Source organism: Netta rufina, assembly GCF_964035555.1.
Source record: "Netta rufina genome assembly, chromosome: 6".
NCBI lineage: Eukaryota > Metazoa > Chordata > Aves > Anseriformes > Anatidae > Netta > Netta rufina.
The window spans coordinates 8,144,721-8,162,795 of record NC_140129.1 but is presented as its reverse complement, the minus strand read 5'-3'; the positions used below and the strand labels follow the sequence as shown (position 1 = coordinate 8,162,795).

The 18,075-nt window shown below is 44.0% G+C and overlaps 1 protein-coding gene across 1 annotated transcript in view; it reads left to right on the top strand.

Annotated features, from left to right (window-relative positions):
- Positions 1–18,075, top strand: part of ERBB4 (erb-b2 receptor tyrosine kinase 4) — a gene marked incomplete at both ends in the record, with an annotated part of 561,535 nt that overhangs the window by 516,729 nt on the left and 26,731 nt on the right. Inside the window, one exon of the mRNA XM_084289162.1 lies at positions 15,471–15,626. Within this exon, the coding sequence (XP_084145288.1) occupies positions 15,471–15,626 (156 nt within the window). The remainder of the gene's footprint in view (positions 1–15,470; positions 15,627–18,075) is intronic.

Sequence of the window (18,075 nt, the reverse complement as noted above, 5' to 3'; positions counted from 1 at the left end):
AATTAGCCTCATTGCAATCTCAATATCTGTCTTCAGTTTCCCTTGCAATAACTTTTCAAAATGTTGTTTGAATTTATTCAGATTTGACAAGGGAGAAAAGGTCTCAAAGATATTATCTTTGTATGAGTTTCATAAAAATAGGTATCTAGATAGATGAGACTGTGATTAGTACTCCCGCTAAAAGAAAGACAGACACTGTAGGCTCAACCACGTTATTAAACAGCTGAGAGTCCACGTGGGGGACTGCCATGGAAAACCTGCCTCCAGGTGGACTCAGAGTCCCACCTGCTCCTTCTTCCACTTCTTTCCCTACCCAGGTTGCCCAGTGGTAAGAGCAGCAGAGTTGAATGAACTTCTGCCTCTCTGTTAGAGGAGGATACCAGAGCACCTGCAGCATCAATGTGACGTATCAGGACCTTTAGACAGGCCTCACTTTAAGAAGTCTATCTAATTCTTCCAAAACTGACTGATCCCAAGCCTACTAACATTCACAAGGGGCTTTGAGCTGGCTTTGGAAGAGGCTTTGAGGCTTTTAAGGAGGACTAAATATGTGATAAGCTTCATGAAGCCTTTCTGTGGTCTGGGGATGTTACCATGCTGCAGGGCATAAGGTCTGCAGGTCGTATCCCCTCTGCAATCTGGCAGACAGTGCAGAAAGGCACAAGTCAGTGGGAACCGTGACCATCAGGCAAGACTGTGCAGTGCAATAGGGCACTGTGAAGGACTTCCTGGCTTGATCCAGCGGCAGGCTCCTGTCTGGCTGCCGTGGTGTACCCAGGCTAAGAAGACCTGGGCTCCTTCTGTACCTATACACTGTATGAGGCTAAACCAGCTGCACTGCATCCAGCCTTGGCTTTCCTAAGCTGCATGGCCCACCCGGTCCTTTCAGCTTTAGAGTTCATAACTGGAAGCAGTGCATGGTTGTATCTTTGTGCTCCTGAACATACACTGTCCATGTGGAATACCACCACATAAGGGACTATACCTTGTTATCGTACAGCAACAGCTCGGACAACGTGGGTGAGGATGACAAATTGCCTCATAAAGGGCAAAGTTTTTCAGGAAAACTACCCTGAAAAAAAGCACTCCCTGACCCCATTGCTAGCATCTCTGTAGCTGTCCTTTGATGTCATTAACAACTGAAAGGAAAGAGGGGTCAGTGTCCTGTGGAGAGTTGAGTGCTGGCCTGCAGCTCCCCAGAGTAGGTACACCGAGCCCTAGCTTTAGTCTAGGTAAGTGTATGTAAATAGGGTTGTATTTTTTTCTTCCAGAAGAACTTCATGGAATTTGTGATCAACGAGGCCCCCTGGAGCTCTTAAGAAAAGCAGTTTTATGAGCAGTAGAGCTGCTGAGAGCTGGTTGCCTATGATTTATGGCTCATGATTAGGTTATCTGGAATTTAATATGTTCCTAGTGCTAGTTAAAGTATCCCCAATAATGTCTCTCTCTTACATGGAGTCTCAAGTGCCCGAGAAAGACTGCAATCGCAATAGCAGGAAAACTGTTGCAGTCTTTCTTCTCTCCTTGCTTATCTGCTTTCAGGAAACTCATAAGAATGCAAAACTTTTGAGACGAGTGTCATGCCAAATCAGGCTGAAAAACATCGAAAGCATCAAAAATTCCTGCAGAGGGACAGAGAGAGGCACACACATCGTGATGGCACCAGCCCGATTCCTCAGAGAATCAAGCTAAAAGTAGATCAAATGGGGAAAAAATTGTAAATATCAATTCACGTGAAAATGGATAGTGGTCATTTCTGAGCTCTGAGAGAAATCCAGCCGCTGCATTCCATCCCAACCCATTGCTGTGACTCTCAGCAGATGTAGTGGGGGTTTGGGGAAGTTGTTGGTACCATTCATTCTATGTGTTTGGCTAGAAATTATTAAATGAGTCATAATTATTACTAGGGTCTGGGACTGGAGGTGCATGTATGACCTGTGCTATGCGCACTGATGTGTTGAAAGTGATTTTTCTTAGTGGTGCAATTTGGAGGGCTCGTGTGAGTTTTCTAGAGAGGCAGAGCCTGAATCATATGTAGATGAGTTTTAATAATAATCTCACGTGCAAGGAGGCAGATGATAGGTGTGCATATGTGGTTCCAGGCGTTCTCAGTGCCTCTAGAAAAGAAGCTCTCACAATCACAATCCGTGGCACCTGGTGACTGCGCAGCATTTATTGACGTGATTTTTTAATACTTTCCTCAGTGATAGATGAATTTTCCTTGCCATGTGTCTAAAGAATCCTTAGCATAAAGAGCTTTTCTAAGGTGTTTCTGTTCAAGAGTCATGTTGCACCTTTGCCTCTGTTTTAATCAATGTGTTTCTGTCAAGATACAGAAACATTTTAAGCCTGGTGCCAGTTAGTTTTAATTGAAGAGGAAAAAATAAACCAGCATGATTGGGTCCTTGGGGAAATGGTGAGTTTCTACAGGCAAGCCTTCAAAACGCCCAGACAGTTAGAGAGAGAGAGGGAGGAAACTGAGGGGAGCAGCCAAGAGGCAGGGGTATGGCAGAAAAATTGGAGCCAGGAGAGATGTGGAAACTGCCCAGAGATTTCCTATGTATTTGGATCTGATGCAAATGAAACAAAATCAACAGGAGTGTTTTTTACTCACTGCAATAATTTTATTGTAAGCGAACCCGTTCTTATGAATCTGCTCATTTCAGTAGTAAGAAAATAGTTAACGAAGAATCTTCGTGTAAAATGCCTGGCGGTATGGCAGATCGGCAGTGCAGGAGTCCGAGCATGGAAATGCTGCTGCAGAACCGCAGGAGGAGCAGGGACAGCTTGTTAGACTGGGTGTTAGCAGCTGGTCCCACAAGGTCTTGGTGACAGAAGTTGATTCCTGTTAAAAGGCCTTTGACTGCTTGAGGATACACAGACTCTGCAGGCAGGTCTAGCAGTTTGTCATCGTAATCATACACAAATTCTTGGCTGTGGTTTAGAACAAGTGGCAAAAAGGTACAGATTTACTGCTGAGGAGAAAGGTCAAATAGGAGTTTTTGCGGTCTTCTCAGAATTTGGGACTCTAGAGGTCCCCAGGGGAGGGAGATTTCCTCTGCTTCCCCGGTGAATTACTTTGGCAGTGGTTAAAAACCACTTTGATACATTTGGCAGGTTCTAGCTTGGTGCTGCACAGTGGGAACAGCACCGGCCCAGGGCTTGAACCTGCCTCTGTTGCAATAAAAGGCAAAGCTCCCTTTTAAGTTCAGTGAACCAGGATCTGAGTCTTGAGACACTAGGGACGTTAGCATCAGTGGAAATGCACCTGCTCTCATTTCGCTTCGTTCTACTCAGGTCACCTGCTTCAGCTCAGCAGCTCTCACATTTCCAATGTATTCACCCACCCACGTGCTGAAATCTGGAGATGTCAAAGCCATGAGTCTGTCTTCTTTCTTTCTGAATACATCATGGCATCCATGATTTCTGAGACAGCTTGACAAAAATGGAGCTTTACCTGAAGTACTTGCTGTAGCCAGGAAGCGTACAGAGATCAACTGAAGGAGCCAGTTCTCACTCCTAAGAAGTTTCTCAAATTTGGGAACTGAAATCTGTAGTGCTGGGTTTCACCGTAAAAGGGAATGGCTTTTGAAAGCCTGAGTCAAACCGCATTTATGTATTTCTGGGATGTAGGCAAAAGGATAACCAGTTTTGTTTTGAAGACTTTATGAAGGCTTTTTTTTAGGGTTTTACAAGTTAAGAAGTATTTTCTCGCCTGTGTAGAATCATGGTCTCCTGGTAAAGCTGTAGACCAGACCCACTTCACAGAAGCAACTGTACAGCACAGAACATTGCTGCAGTCCATGCTCTGTGCTTCCCCGTGTCACGCCGTATTTCTAAAGCATAGAAGTAGGTTTCACTTAGTGTGAGTGAGGTATGCCTGCCGTACTGTAAGGGCTTCTCTAACCTTGCTTTGGATGCTTTATCCCCACACGTTCATGGAGGGGGTGTTACCGCGTAGGGAGGGCTGAGCTGCCATGGTGCAGGTAAGCAGGGAAGGGGCAGTGCTCGGCTCTAGCTTCCTTCCCAAGTGCAAAGTCACTGTGCCTTGCTTTGGTAAGTACAGGGAGGATATGGCCATTTCATATAGCTCTTGATGAATTATCTGTTACAAACATCTTCCCCAGCATCCTGAAGTGAAAAGTGACAAGCCGTATTTAATGATTAACCCCCCCACACTGTAAAGGATGCTCAGGCTGAGCGCACGTAGCTCACGGGGCTCAGTGGCAGTTTGACTCACGCTCTGTGGGCTCTCGTTGTCAACACAGCGATGCTGCGAAGCATTAATAATAATGTGACGTTTTAGCTGGGGGCAAATACCTGTCTCTCAAAACCAAATTTCTGTCTTCCACCCACCCCACTCTAGCATTCATCTGGATTTATTGAATAATATTAATGGATTATTTAGCAGTTTTCTCCAGCCATTATCAGCTAGCACACTCTGTTTATGTAGCTGGCCTCTCCAGTTCTGTCAGCTGTCATAAGCTTCTCAATTAGAAAAGAAAAAAAAAAAGTATGAAATAGGTAACTATGGTTACCTGTGATGTGGGTTTTTAAGAAGTGCTCAGAAACCCAGTGGCAACAGAGTTTGGAAGTTCAAAGCTTTAATTTATTCAAGAACTCACTCGAATCAGAGTATCAAAAGCATCTGCAATAAATTCAGACCATTTTCTTTTGTAAAACAATATTGGGATCCTAAGCAGAAGCCATCATATAGAGTAGTCTGACTGTTCTGTGCTCACGTGAGAAGAAAATGGTATCAGCAGAGGGTAAACATGCCCCGGTCCAGTTTTCTTCCTGAAGAGCCCGGCAGCCCTTGCAGGGGAATAGCTTGTGAAGACGGTGGTTTCCTCCAGAAGCAGCCCTTCCCTTCTATTGGGTGCCTGCTTATGCAGAAATGATGCCTTCAGAAGTGGTCATACAAAGCCCTTGCAGCAGGATGTGCTTCAGGGGCATCTCTCAAGCAAAGGAGCCAGCCTCAGAAATTCAGCCCCAACTATGCTGTGTCTGCGAAGGGGAAAAAAAATCAGTAGGGCTTAATGAGAAAAAAAAAGGTTAAAAAATCCCCCTCTCGGGTATTCCAGCGGCATTGGTGGAATTATGTGCATATTTGCTTTGTGCAAAGCTGGGAGCTGCTGTGTGCTCCTGTTGCAGGATTTTCATCTGAACACACAAGGTAGCAGCGTTCCCTGTGTGCTCAGTGGGCACTGCCCAAGAGATGGGGAAAATAAGTAGTTCAGCTGTCCAAAAACGTCTCATCTGAATGGGCAGAGTACATGGAGTGTAGGAAAGACCTGTTCTGTCACATATTTATTACCATAACATGCAGCTTAAGGTGAGTGCTGGAAGACGTTGCATCCAAATGATACTGTCATTCCATCAGTGCACTTCCAGTGCAAAATGATTACCTGACACTGGGTTAGTGCTTGTTTCCCAAAAACCTGTCTGCAAAAGGTGGGCTCGTAAATAAGAGAAGGTAGGTGTTGGACTAGGGGTTCCCAAGACCTAGGAGCAGTCCCAGGCTGTGTCTCATTAAGCTGTTCGGTCTCTCACCTTCTAAAACCTTGTTTATTAAAGTTTGTGTTTATTTATTATACTACTGTGTTTATTAACACAGTTTATAATTAGAAGCTCATCTCAAGGAAGCAGGGAAAAGCTGGTGCTCTGATTATGTGTTGCTCTTTGCTGTACAGGGCCCCTGGGCTGGGCTGGCACTGCTGGTTTCATTACAAGTTGCTCTGTATTTTGTGCCCTGTGTGCTACCGCTGCACACACTGGGCTGTGAAGGAGTAGCAGAGTTAGGGGCCTGACTGTTGGAAACCAGAGACAGGAGTGCCTTTCTCCAGCCCCTGCCCAGATGCTTTTAAGCCCAGGCAAATTCCATCCTTCGCTGTAATTAAGCACTGAGCAGGTGGCAAGGAGTAGTCCTCAGGTTGCTGGAAAAGAAGTCAGAGAGCTGAATGTGTCAGGTACTCTCGGATCCCACGAGTGACCTCCAGGAATTACAAGGTGCAGTTAGCCCTCCGTTAGGTGCTTGCTGGATCTCTGTGCTGCTGACTGTGCTTTGTCACAACCATTAGCTAGAAAGCCAGCACGGTATCTCTCAAGACTAAATGCTTGCCCCAAGTCTGCCTGTTTAACCAGCTTGAAACACATCACCAATAGTTTATTAGGGGTGCATAAAGCTGAGAATATCGCAGGGCGCAGCAGTGCAAGGTCACAGTCCTCGCCGTGCTGTCTGAAGCACTGCCGAGTTTCTGATGTGTTTGCGTGGTGGCTGCGTTCTTTCTGAAACTGAGAGAAGGCTGGGCTTGTACTGGTTAATGTGGAGGCTCCTTATTAATAGGCTGCACACTTCATTGATTTTTAATTAATTTCTGAAGAGACACAAAGGATAAGTGCTGCAGCCCACAGACATCTCTGTACTTATTGCACTACACATCTCTATTGATCGCCTGCCTAAGGAGCAGAAGTAATCCATTTTAAATACACTTTCTTGGAGAGAGTGAACGCACTACACAATATACTCTCCCGACTGTAATTGTATTGGCAGGAGGGCAGCGTAGGGGTGGGAAAGGCGTTGTTCCGGATGCTGCCAACTCTCCAAGCTCAGTCTGTCTGCTGCTTCAGAGCAAGAAGCTGGAGCTCAGCTAGCCCTAGCACTGGGGATGAGAGAACAGCAGTCGGAAACTCTTTGAAACCATTAATGCACTGATACCTCTCCCTTTGGCTGCCCCTTTGAAAAACATCAGACACTTGTCAGGAGTTGGTGACCCACTGCGAGCTGACACCTGAAAGTCTCCGAGCGCTCCCCAGATCAGAGGACAGGTACATTCTGCTGCTGGCATGTGTAGCCCAGGTTACCAGGATTCACTTGGGAAACAGTAATTCCCAATCTTTGTCATAGGGTCTGTGTTCCTGCCAGCCTCTTAGCTGGAGTTACTTGGCAGTGAGTGTTTATTACCCAGCAAGGGGAGTTTTGCAGTGGTAAGTTTGTTTTTAGGCAGTTCTTACTTAAAGGCTTTTTTTACAGTGAAGGATGTTGGCAACACATAGCAGCTGAAGCAGTGCTAAGTACTTCTTGGCTTGCTGGATGAAGGTGAGTTGTGGCAGTGTTACCAGACACAGCAGGCATTAAATTCTGACTCGCAGAGCCCAGGTCCTTCGGTACATCTAGGGAAGGGCATCCCCGTGGTAGAACAGAAATCTGAGCAGTTGGCCCTCTGCTTACGCAGGGACCCTTGGTACATTTGTCTTGCTTTTTTTCGCCTCTTGCATGGGCAGTGCACGCAAAGGACAGTCTCTTGAAAACACCTGACTGGTTTGTGTGGTCACCTTCATAGGCCCTTGTGAGAAGCAGATACTGCAGAGCTAGCAGGGAGGCATCAGATGCTAAGTACTTTATCAAAGTGCCGGGGTGACCCTTTACTCACGAGTCCCTGACTTTATTAAGTTTTTGCTATTACAGCTGTTGGTCCTGGGCAGTAATTGGAGGGTCAGAAACTCTCTTGGCGTGTCTCTGCTGCACAGCACATTTGTGCATCTCATCTTTGTTGGCCTAGCGAGGGTGTGGAGGAGCTGCAGAGCTGTATCCACATTACTGTGTCCTTACTGGTGATACCCTTATTATAAGCAGAGCCACAGCCTGCAGTTTCTCTCACCTCTTGGGGCTGCAGTGCAGTAAGCTGAGCCCTGGTCATTTTCTTCAGAGGTTAAAGGAGAACATCCCTGTCCTCTTGAGCACATTGGGAATAGGAGACTGCTGTAGCCTGTGTCCACTCAGCCCAGGAGGCTGGGACATGTCACATACACAGCTTGCTCAGGGTGGAGGCTCTAAAACTGCTGTAGGGGAGCACCTTGGGCTCAGCTGTCTTAAGGAACCACTGCGGTGTCTGGGTCAACTACAAAACAGAGATTGGATACAACCCCACAGCTGCCTCCCTGAGGAATTTCATGTGTAAGAGTGAATTTTCTCCTAAAAGCCCATGTAGCAGCTGTGCAGCTGTGCCTGTACATGGGACCAGAACTCGGAGACAAAATGCGGGCAGTATTGAAATGCTTGCCTTGTCTCTCATTACTTATGCTGCTTTATATATTTATGTAACATCTTTCATGGGAGGAACATGAAGTGCTTTGCAGACTTCTTATGTTCAGCACCAGCTCATCTAGATATCTGCATAATTTGAGGGAGGCAGGGAGACAACTCATACTTCTCACAGCAGGTCAGGCAAGGGAGATGTTTGATGATGACAGTGGAACAATCTCTCCTTCTGGTGACACCTTAGGAACTCAACACCCACCCGGGACAGATAGCTTAGTTTTAAGGATGCTACAACCTCAGTTCAGTGGTAACCCATTTATCTGTGCTTTGAAGGGGCTGAGAAGACACTCCTGAGATTTTAATTTAGGGTTGAAGGGGGTCTGGGCCCATCAGAATGGCTTCTCAGCCCAGTCAGTTATGCTTGGAAATGCCATAAGCTTATGAACTTGCTTCTCTTTTTTCTTTCTCCTCATTCCCCTTTATGAATCACACGTCACTGTGGAGTAGCCTGCATTTGTCCTGTAATTCTCATCTAAATTTTAGCCTCATCGTCTCTTTCCTTTCCTTTTTGCTTCTTGACTTTGTTTTGATGTGTTATGCCTTAGTATCTTTTTTATTCTGTGTGTTGGGCCATAGCTCAGCAAAGCAGTAAATCATGCTTTAGGAATCCTATTTCTGGATCGGATATACCGCAGCAGGTGCATGATGCAGAGCATAGACCTGGTACAGACTTTTCTTCCCCCAAAAAGTTTGTTCTTTTGATGCGTGTTTATACTGCCACAGGTAGCATGTGACCTCCTGTGGTTGGTAAGAAGCCAGCTCGTGTTGATTTTGTGCTTCGGCTGAGTTGGGTGATGTGCAATCATACTCCTGTGTGTGAGCAGACAGAAGAGAGATACAGGATTAACCTGTGTGCAGAACATCACCGCTAATTTCTCATGGCAGAACCAGCTTGAGTTAGATGCCCAGGAGTCGTATTCATACTAGTTATCTTTCCATAGGGGTAATAATCCAGCTGTGCTGGCATCCTGTCTCCTAAGTCAAATACAGATAGGTTTGAGATAGCTTTTCTGTTCTCTGAACTATGTAGTCCAGAAGCCATTTAGCAAAGCCACTGCAGGCCTCTGAGAAAAGGGATTATCAGTGGCTATGAACACACAGCTTTTACACTGCTCTTGTCACACAGCTTGGCATGCAGGCCTTGCAAAGTTTCACTGCCTGCTCCTGGCCAGGGCTATGTCATATGCTAGACAGAAGTTTTCTTTGTCTACCATTTACCAAAAAGGCCAACAACCCAGGCCAGGATACAGCAGTGGATCTCCCTCGCCAATTTACCTGAGTTCGCTGAACTCTGTACATTTTCAGAAAACCTTGGCACCTAATCCGGTGGAAGAGCACATAGCAGAAGGTGCGAGTCCCCAGCTCAGTCTGCCAGCTTTGGACTGAAGTTGTTAGCATCCCTCGCTTCCCCTTGGCTGTGAGGATGGCCTTCAGACCCAGCTTCACAAGCAGACCTACATAACAAATCACACCTCTGCAGCTGAGTCAGTGTATTTCAGAGCAGTGTCAGTTTTTCCCTCCCACAGCTATCTCTGGAGTAACAGCTACTTAGATGATTCTGGTTGCTCATGACAACAAAGGGCACCGCGTTTTCCTTGAAAGCATATTTAGCCCCGGGTAAAATTATACTTCTTCCATGGGGTGAGCAGGGGGAAAGATGATCATTTCAAGCTTTCTGTAGTGATTCCTGTTATTAAGCTAGCCTCAAGTTATTAGGATGAAAAGAGGGCAGTCTCCAAGGCTGGAGATTAATGTCCGTGAGATTTGAGTTGGGCTTGAAATTTTCTTCTTCGCATTACCTGTTTGATGGATCTGCCATGTGTGCTGGCTTTGGTGGGTGGAAGTTATTATTGAAGAAAGTCTGTTCTTAATTTCTTTATGCTTGCTGAAGATGGGTTAAGATCAACATTCTCTCTGTGTAGAGAGAAAATAATGTTTATTGTTGAAATCGGCGAAAAGCCACACAAAGGAAGTGTTTACAGTATACCTGACTGCTAGTATTGATTGCTACAGTTCTTGGGGTAGGTGAATCTCTTTATACTTATTTTGTTCAGTGGAATTGTCTTGCAAAATTAAATCTTGCATCTTGCAAAGCCATATGTATATGCTTAAACTTTAGTTAGTGATTCAATACACTTCAGTTCTTCTCTGGTAATTATCCCAAAGGGACTTTGCATTTAATGAAAGTACATACCTGCTTGAAATCTGTTGAATGAATACCCTTTTTCCTGAAATGAGCTTCATGGAAAGAGCTCTCAGGCGAGGCTCAGTCAGTTCAGAGAGTTGGACATCCCCTGAACTACAGCTGCAACCTTTGTAAGGAATCCAGAAGCATCCTCAGCTGGAGCGTGGGACTCTGAAAAGTCCAGGAAAGTGAAAGAAATCAAAAACCAGCATCTGAAACAGTCTGTACTTGCAGCTCTTAGCACTGCGAGCTGTACAAATGGAGGCTGCGCTCAAAAACTGCCCTCAGGAACTGGGAGACAAATGACAGCAGCAGAAAATAATGTTGGTGGTAAAGTAAGAAAACAGCAAATTGTGACCACATTTTAAAGGCAAGAGATCCTAGGGAACAGAGCCATAACTTCCCAGAAAAGCTTCATTGTGCTTTTTTAAAAAGTCCTTTCATTCTTTTATTTCCACCACTAACTCCATGTTGGTGATAGTCTTCTATAGATGCCCGCAGCACTAGAAGGCCTTGTATTTTATGAACCGATTTGATACTTCTTGCTTCAGTGCAGCACTTGGTAGGTCACAGAGCTGTCCCATCATGTTTTTTTCTCTCTTCCCTCAGATTTTTTTTTGACACACAGTCTCCTTTCCACTGTCCCACCTCAGTTTTTTGCCATTTACATATTACCTCATTTTCCAGGCTGTCATTTTTCTTGTGGAAAGAGCATGGCCGTGCCTGACTGTCCTGAAATGACCATACGTGATCTGTTTGTCCACAGTCCTGGAGACTTCACAAAGAGCCATAACAAAATCAGAAAGTCTTTCTTCTCCTATAGCTCAGTTACTAACTCATTGTCTGTTCAACAAGGCAATTTCTGTTCTGTATTATTCCTAGCCAGCTCTGAGAGTAAGCCAGTGGGAAGAGAGCAGGATTCACCTCAGCTAGTTTTACTGCTGATTTTTTCCCCTGGCTATTATATAGAAAATTATCAAGGCTGCAGAGTGATAGGAGGGAAACTCTTAGTGGAGGTAAGCTCCCAGTGGCCATTTACATCTTTCCTGTCCACCTCCCTTCTTGGAACAAAGCTGCCTTCACTTGAAGCCTGTTTTTCTGCCCCTCAGCATTGCTATTAGTTTCTCTGCTGCAGTGTGAAACGTATAACACGTGGGCCAGCCAGGTCAGGTTAGTAATTGTGCAGGCAAGGACAAAAGACCTTTAGCACTAATTGAAGCCTTGGCAAAAGCATCTGTGTCTGTTTCTGAAAGGAGAATTTACATTTTCACAGTTGCATTATCACGTGAATAGAAAGGATCTGGGTGTTTTTAATGCTACATATATCAGGTAAGGATTTGTATAGCACAGGTTTGTCATCATACATGACTCTGGCAGTGGGGTGCAGCTGAGGAAGATAAAAGGCTATTCCTTGTTCGTACTGCAATTCCAAAGGGGCTTCCTCAACTTATCTATGTTTCAGCTGTTTGCAGTGGCTGTTTGACTTCTTAATAGCAGTAGGTGCTGATTCAGAGAGCGATTTCATGTTAAGGCGTCCTAGCAGTAATTACATTTCTGGTGACATCTTCTGCAAGGAAACTTGTGTCATGAAGGGGATGGGGAAGTACCGGCAATGGGTGGGTCATGGCTGATGGCTGCGGTTGTGCGAGATGAATCTGGCCTCAGAGGTAAGGGGACAATTGATCCCAAATGGCTTAACGCTCAATTTTTGCCTCTTGGTGGTTTCAACAAAAAAGTCCCGCTCTGCTGTGGACACTCTGATTAATCTACTGGTGTGACATTTATCACTGTCTGGACATTTTATACTTCAATAATTCTGAGATCTGCATAGCTCTAATTTGGATGTACCAAGTCGTGAGCGGAGCTGGAGAACCCCAGCCTCGCAGATCACACTGCAAATTGCACGGCATGGTGTGCTTTGGATCAGGCTGTAAAGTGTCATTTTTACAAACAGATCCCTTTTCATCGTCTGGGGCTAAGGTTACTTGTAACTCTCACTAAGTGTCCTGTTGGTATTTGATCATGGGCTTGCTGGGTGGTGGTGGCACCAGCTGTGTAATACGGATGGTATTTTTTCATTACCCTTTCAGTCTGTCATGTAAAAAGATTACAGATATGTATAGAGCATTTTTCCTGCTAGGTTTGAAAATGCTTTCAAATGATGATTCTTGTCACAGTATATGTTTTGACACTATTGCTGCGGTGAATACTGTAAGCTTTCTGGTTTTAGATTGTTTTCATTCTGCTTGTATAATTTCATTTATTGAAAACAATTATAGCTACACTTCTTCTCTTCCACCTACACCATCCACCTTTAGAGCTTGTTGGTAGGATAGCAGGAAAATCAAACATGTTCACAACAGGATATTCCTAAGAGCATTTACATTTCTGCAGGTCGTGGACCTGCAGAGGATTTTGTAGCTGTCAACTCCACACAGCTTGTTTTTGGCTTTGCAAATAACACAGGTGGGAAGAAGTCCCGAGAAGCTTGTTTGACAGAGGTGAAGTAAACTGTAAGGAAGATGATACACAGATATTTCTTCCCTCCTGCACAGAAGAAGAAAACCAGGTGTGGTATTGGTTAGGAACAGTATTCAGGTTGCTGATGAGAAATCTGTCTAGTTCATAACATCATATGATATTAGATTGAATAAATGTAGTTTTACTAAGGAAGTACTTAATAATAGTGTACGATTGAAATGAATGAGTAGAATAAACAGTAAAACATCTTAAAGTGTTACTCTACAGGTTTAAGACGTGCTCGACAATTAAGTATGTAAAGATGGTAAAATCAGGCTAAGAAGGCATGCTTAAGGGTTTGGTTGTTTAACTCATTCAGTGAAGGATGTTTCTAGACACCTTATCATCCATTCCTGTCATCATTAGCTAAAGATAAAGAGGGTAAACCTTGGCAGAAGCCATCTATTTGAACAAAAGTGAAGTACTGTTTCTTCTTTTCTGCCAGAAGAAATCTGCAATATCTTCGTATAATTTCAATGATGCTAGGTACAAATTAATTTATTAAAAATGTCAATTTTATTTGCTTCCAGTGTGCTCTGATATCAACAGAACTCTCTCATTAGATTCTCCAGGGTCTTGTGTCCTCATCAAGTTCTGCTCGCAAATACCATTCTACAAGTTTGGGCCTTTCATTTTCTTCCCCCTCATTTTGAGGCTTTTCTGAGAATTTTGACCAAATTAGGGTTTGGGAAGTTCTCTCAAGCCTTTGATGCTTTAGAGATTCTTCTGTTCATTCTAACAATGTGAGTTCTTTTCCAAACTAAGTAGAAAGGAAGTGTAAGCAGCACCTTGGACGTGATGCACTGGGACAAGCTCTGTTTTTGCAGTGAAAGATGCCAGGCAGGGACGTGAGGCTGGGAGGCCACTGTCCTCTACCTGCCTCACAAAGTACTTCTGAGCAGTGCTGATGCTGCCTTGAGGCATTTCTGGCTACTGCATGGCATCAGAGATGTGAAACCAGGACTCATACGAATTCTCATCTGGATTTTATGGGACCACTTTTGTGGTTGTCATTCCTCTGTTACACTGTGTTGTTGCTGTTTGACCGCGTGGTCTTTTTCTGGTTGGATTTCTTCAGCTGGCAATTGTTCTGCTAAGCCATTGGTTCCTCTGGTTTCATGATGTGGTGTTTGTGTAACTCACAACTGTTTGACCCCTAAGATTTGTCCTTTTCCTACAGGTTTTAATTTGATGTCAAAAACCATTAAGCTTTCAAAGACGTAGAGTTGTGATGTTCTCAGAGCAGAACCAGCCAAAAGCATTGATTTGCAGTTGGCAAGAGGGCGTTTGCTTCAACAAGCAGTGCTTTTGAAAACAGTTCTGTTTGCTGTGTGCCAAAGAGCCCGTGTCCCCTTTCAGTGAAATAGTGTTTATGCCAAATGATCTCCCACACATTCTTAAATCTTTCAGTGGTGTTTGCATTGAAATATTTCACCTAAATGCCAGAGCAGTTCAGAACTCCACTTGATGCTTTTCATAAAGACATCCACGGTCTGTCAGAACGAGCTGCATTCTGGCCTGGTGACCATGAACAGCGGCTTACTCATATGCACTGTCCTTCTAACATCTAGAGGGATAGGGATGTGTGAGCTTCTTTCGTTGCTAGAGGGAATAAAATCTGGCCCATGACACTGAGTAATCTGGTTATTTTAATCACTGCCTGTGACTTTTTGAATTATCATCTGTATTACGGGCTAATATGATCTCTCTGGTATTCAACAAGGACTTTTTTAAAATTACCATATATATTATACAGAGCTAATATATTAAGAGATACCTTAAGGGTAATTATCAAGTGTGTAATTTCATCTGTAGGTTCTTATAATGATGGTTAATGTCATAAATGCCTTTTAATAAAATAACAGGCTTGTAACCCTACCTGACTATCCTTTATGTGTCATATAATTAGTAAGACCAAGCTGTGGTGCTCAACTGTGTGCCATACTGACAGTACGTGGCTTGTCTTTCATCACAGTAAGAAAAAGGTTAAGGCCAGGCATATTTCCTTACACGTACAGGCAGCTGGATGGGCTTGTTAACGAAAGTACTTGTACCTGAACGTATATGCTCAAAAAAAAAAAAAAAAAAAGAAAAAACAAACATCTGTTGATCTAGTGATTTACCATACTACTACATGCAAAAGTAAAAGGAAGTAAAAAAGGCAAGTAGATTGCAACCCTTGGACAAGAAATTGTTTTCCTTATAATCCACTTTGAGTACTGAAAATTTGTGTCCATCTCAAAATATTTGGTAAGAAGCTTTGTCTTGAATTGAGGGTACTTGCCTGGAACTTGGAAGATCTGGGATTATCTCCCAGTCTGGCCAAATTTCCCTGGGGCTTTGGCTAAGTCACTTAATCTTTCTGGTCTTCAGATTTCCTGTCTGAAAACTAGGGGCTGTAATACTTAGTTCCTTTGTCTCACCTTCTCAGGTTCTAAACTTGATTGAGTAAGATACCAGTGGCTGTTTTTTGATTGTTTTGTTAGTTTTTGGCAATTACCATAAAATTGTTCAAATCGGAAGGAACCTAGAGTCGTGTGATCTCACCTCCTGCTCAGAGCAAGGGCAATGCTGAATTTCTCTTTGTTACTTAATCACTGTGACCAAAAAAAAAAAAAAAAGAAAGAAAAAAGTAAGATTATTTTACTGTTCTTTGTCCTTCAGGGAATGATGTACCTGGAAGAGAGGAGACTTGTGCACCGGGACTTGGCAGCCCGTAACGTCTTGGTGAAATCACCAAACCACGTGAAGATCACTGACTTTGGCCTGGCAAGACTTCTGGAAGGGGATGAGAAGGAATATAATGCTGATGGAGGGAAGGTGAGGATTTTCCTTGTCTGGAATTAAACGTATGCCACTGTTACAAATCTGCTGAAGTTACTTGTTAGGACAGTGTATCTTTAGCAGACTGTATCTTTGTAAGGAAGTCTGACAGTGACTTAGCAAAGCCCTGTCTTCTGGCAGTGAACTGTACGTGTGAAATCTGCTCATTTTTCCTCAGTAAGCTTCTCCAGGTCCAGAAATAAAATTGTCAGAACAGTTTCCACACCCTGAATTAGCTTTTGCTCCTAAGTTCCATTTTGTATCTTGTCCTAAAGACTTCTGAAGTCAGTTCAGTGAGTGACTGATGTTCTAGGGCACTTCTGCCAAGTCCCTTTCTTTGGTCAGTATGGACTTCAACAACTTGCAGTCCCAGGTTCCCAGACAGGTTATTTTACAGAAAACAAATAGGAAGGCCACAGCCCATGCTTGTTTTTGTAGCATATGAGAATTACATCTGCTTAGCAAAGAGCCACCCCTTCTGTCACCATGGAAGAGCCTGTGGATGCTGTTTCTCACATCCAAGTTCAAGTCTGCAATACCATGCCGGATGCCAGGCTACTAAAAAGCTTTCCTCAGGATAATTTTGAAACCAGGTATTTTTACTTTTCTGTAAAAATACATATTACTTTTCTGCATACAGCAGAACTTCCATACAGTGCCTTGCCCCAGCTTTAATGCTTTCAGATTGATACATTATAAATTTCGGAAGGCTGAAGTTGCATACTGATGTCAGCTGCTCCCTCAACATTTTGAAATTCCACAAATCAACCTGTCACAAAATCCCAAGGGGTTCTGCCTCTCCTGTCGTTCCTTTTCCCCAGTGTTCATTTTGCTTTCTATGTACTTTCTATCTGTGTTTTTCTGTGCTCATTTATGCCCTTGTGTGAGAAAAACAGCTGTTGCCAGTTCATGCTTTTTTTCCTGGCTGGGCTGCTGCCTTATTTGTGTGGCTGCTGCCCCTGGCAGCTGTTGCATGGGTTACATCAGCACTTCAGTCAACAAGGAGAGGTTGAGAGGAGTCACCAGTGCTTCCCCATTTCCCCCAGTAAAGAGACCTCCTGGCAAGGAAGGTGGAGTTCTGGCGTTCTTCCCTGATGCTTTCAGTTCTCTCATCCCCTCTTCAGTAACCCTTCTGCCTCTTCTCTGTCTCTTGCCTCCATCAGGCAGTGAATGACAGAAAATGAGCAGGTCCTTCCAAACCAGCTGTTCCCTGACAGCTGTTAGATCCTGTCCTGGACTTGTGAGACCAGTCACGCTGCTGGGCGTTCTGGAGCTGGATTTACACATCAGATGTTTCACTTCCCAGTTCCACAGAAACATGCTGTTAGATCCAGAAAACACTTGCAGTTTAACATTGTCTTGTAAGCATACTAAGAGAGATTCGGCTCAGTTTCCATTCTTGGAGATTTTTCCGACTAGACTGGCTAAAGCCCTGAGTAACTTGGTCTGATCTCATTGCTGACCCTGCTCTGAGCCTGAGGTTCAACACTTCCTGAGGTCCCTTCCAGGCCAAGTTATCCCGTGATGAACAATGCAGCTTTGCTTTTTCTAACACTTGTTCCAGTTTAAAACAACCCAACCATGTTTAATGGGAATGAAAGCAGTACGCTTCTGTGGAACTTGGTGGAGGAGGATGAACTGTCTTTACAAGTGCTGAGCCACCATTTAATAGAGCGCTATTTTTGCCATAACTGTATAGGTTATGTTCATTAGTCAACTTCATGGAAGGTGTTTTCATAAGGGTTTGAACGAAGACACATCCTCTGCTTTTACACCCACCATCTGTTCAGATTTTGCATGCAGTTACATCTCTCTTCAATTTATTCCACTACATGTTGCATAGCTCCAAATCAGAGGGGACCTGTACAGGTCCATGCCAGGTAAGATTCACTTAAGCGTCCGTCTATTAGAAATAACTGGACTTCAAGACTGAGCCTCAAAGGCCCAGGTCAGAAATATAAAACACGAGGAATTTCATTTTAACACAAACTCCGGAGGGAGAACCCTAATTCCAAACCGGGGTTTGCATTTGCCTACACACCCTTTCCTATCAGGAAAGAGATAAGCTCCCCACAGTGATGATTCACAGCCAGAGGCTATCTTGGGACTTCTGACTTGTTTTCTAGAGCAACAGTTCTCACTGCAGTAATGATACAGACAATTGGGAAGGCTAAGTTCCTAATGAATATTACAAGTTAGAAATTAAGCACAGTAAATCCTCCCTATTGCCTGTTTACCCTGATGATGATTATGTGGACTGTGAAGTATTATGGACGTTGCATTATTAACTAGCCTCATTAGAGAGCAATCAAGATAGCAGAGCCAGGTTTTGCAAACTGTTGGGCAGAAGAGCTTCTGTGTTCTACCTTCTGCTGCGCTTTTTAAGGGGATTGGATGGAATTTTTACATAGGTCCCAACTTTACACAGGCATGATGAAAAAGTGAG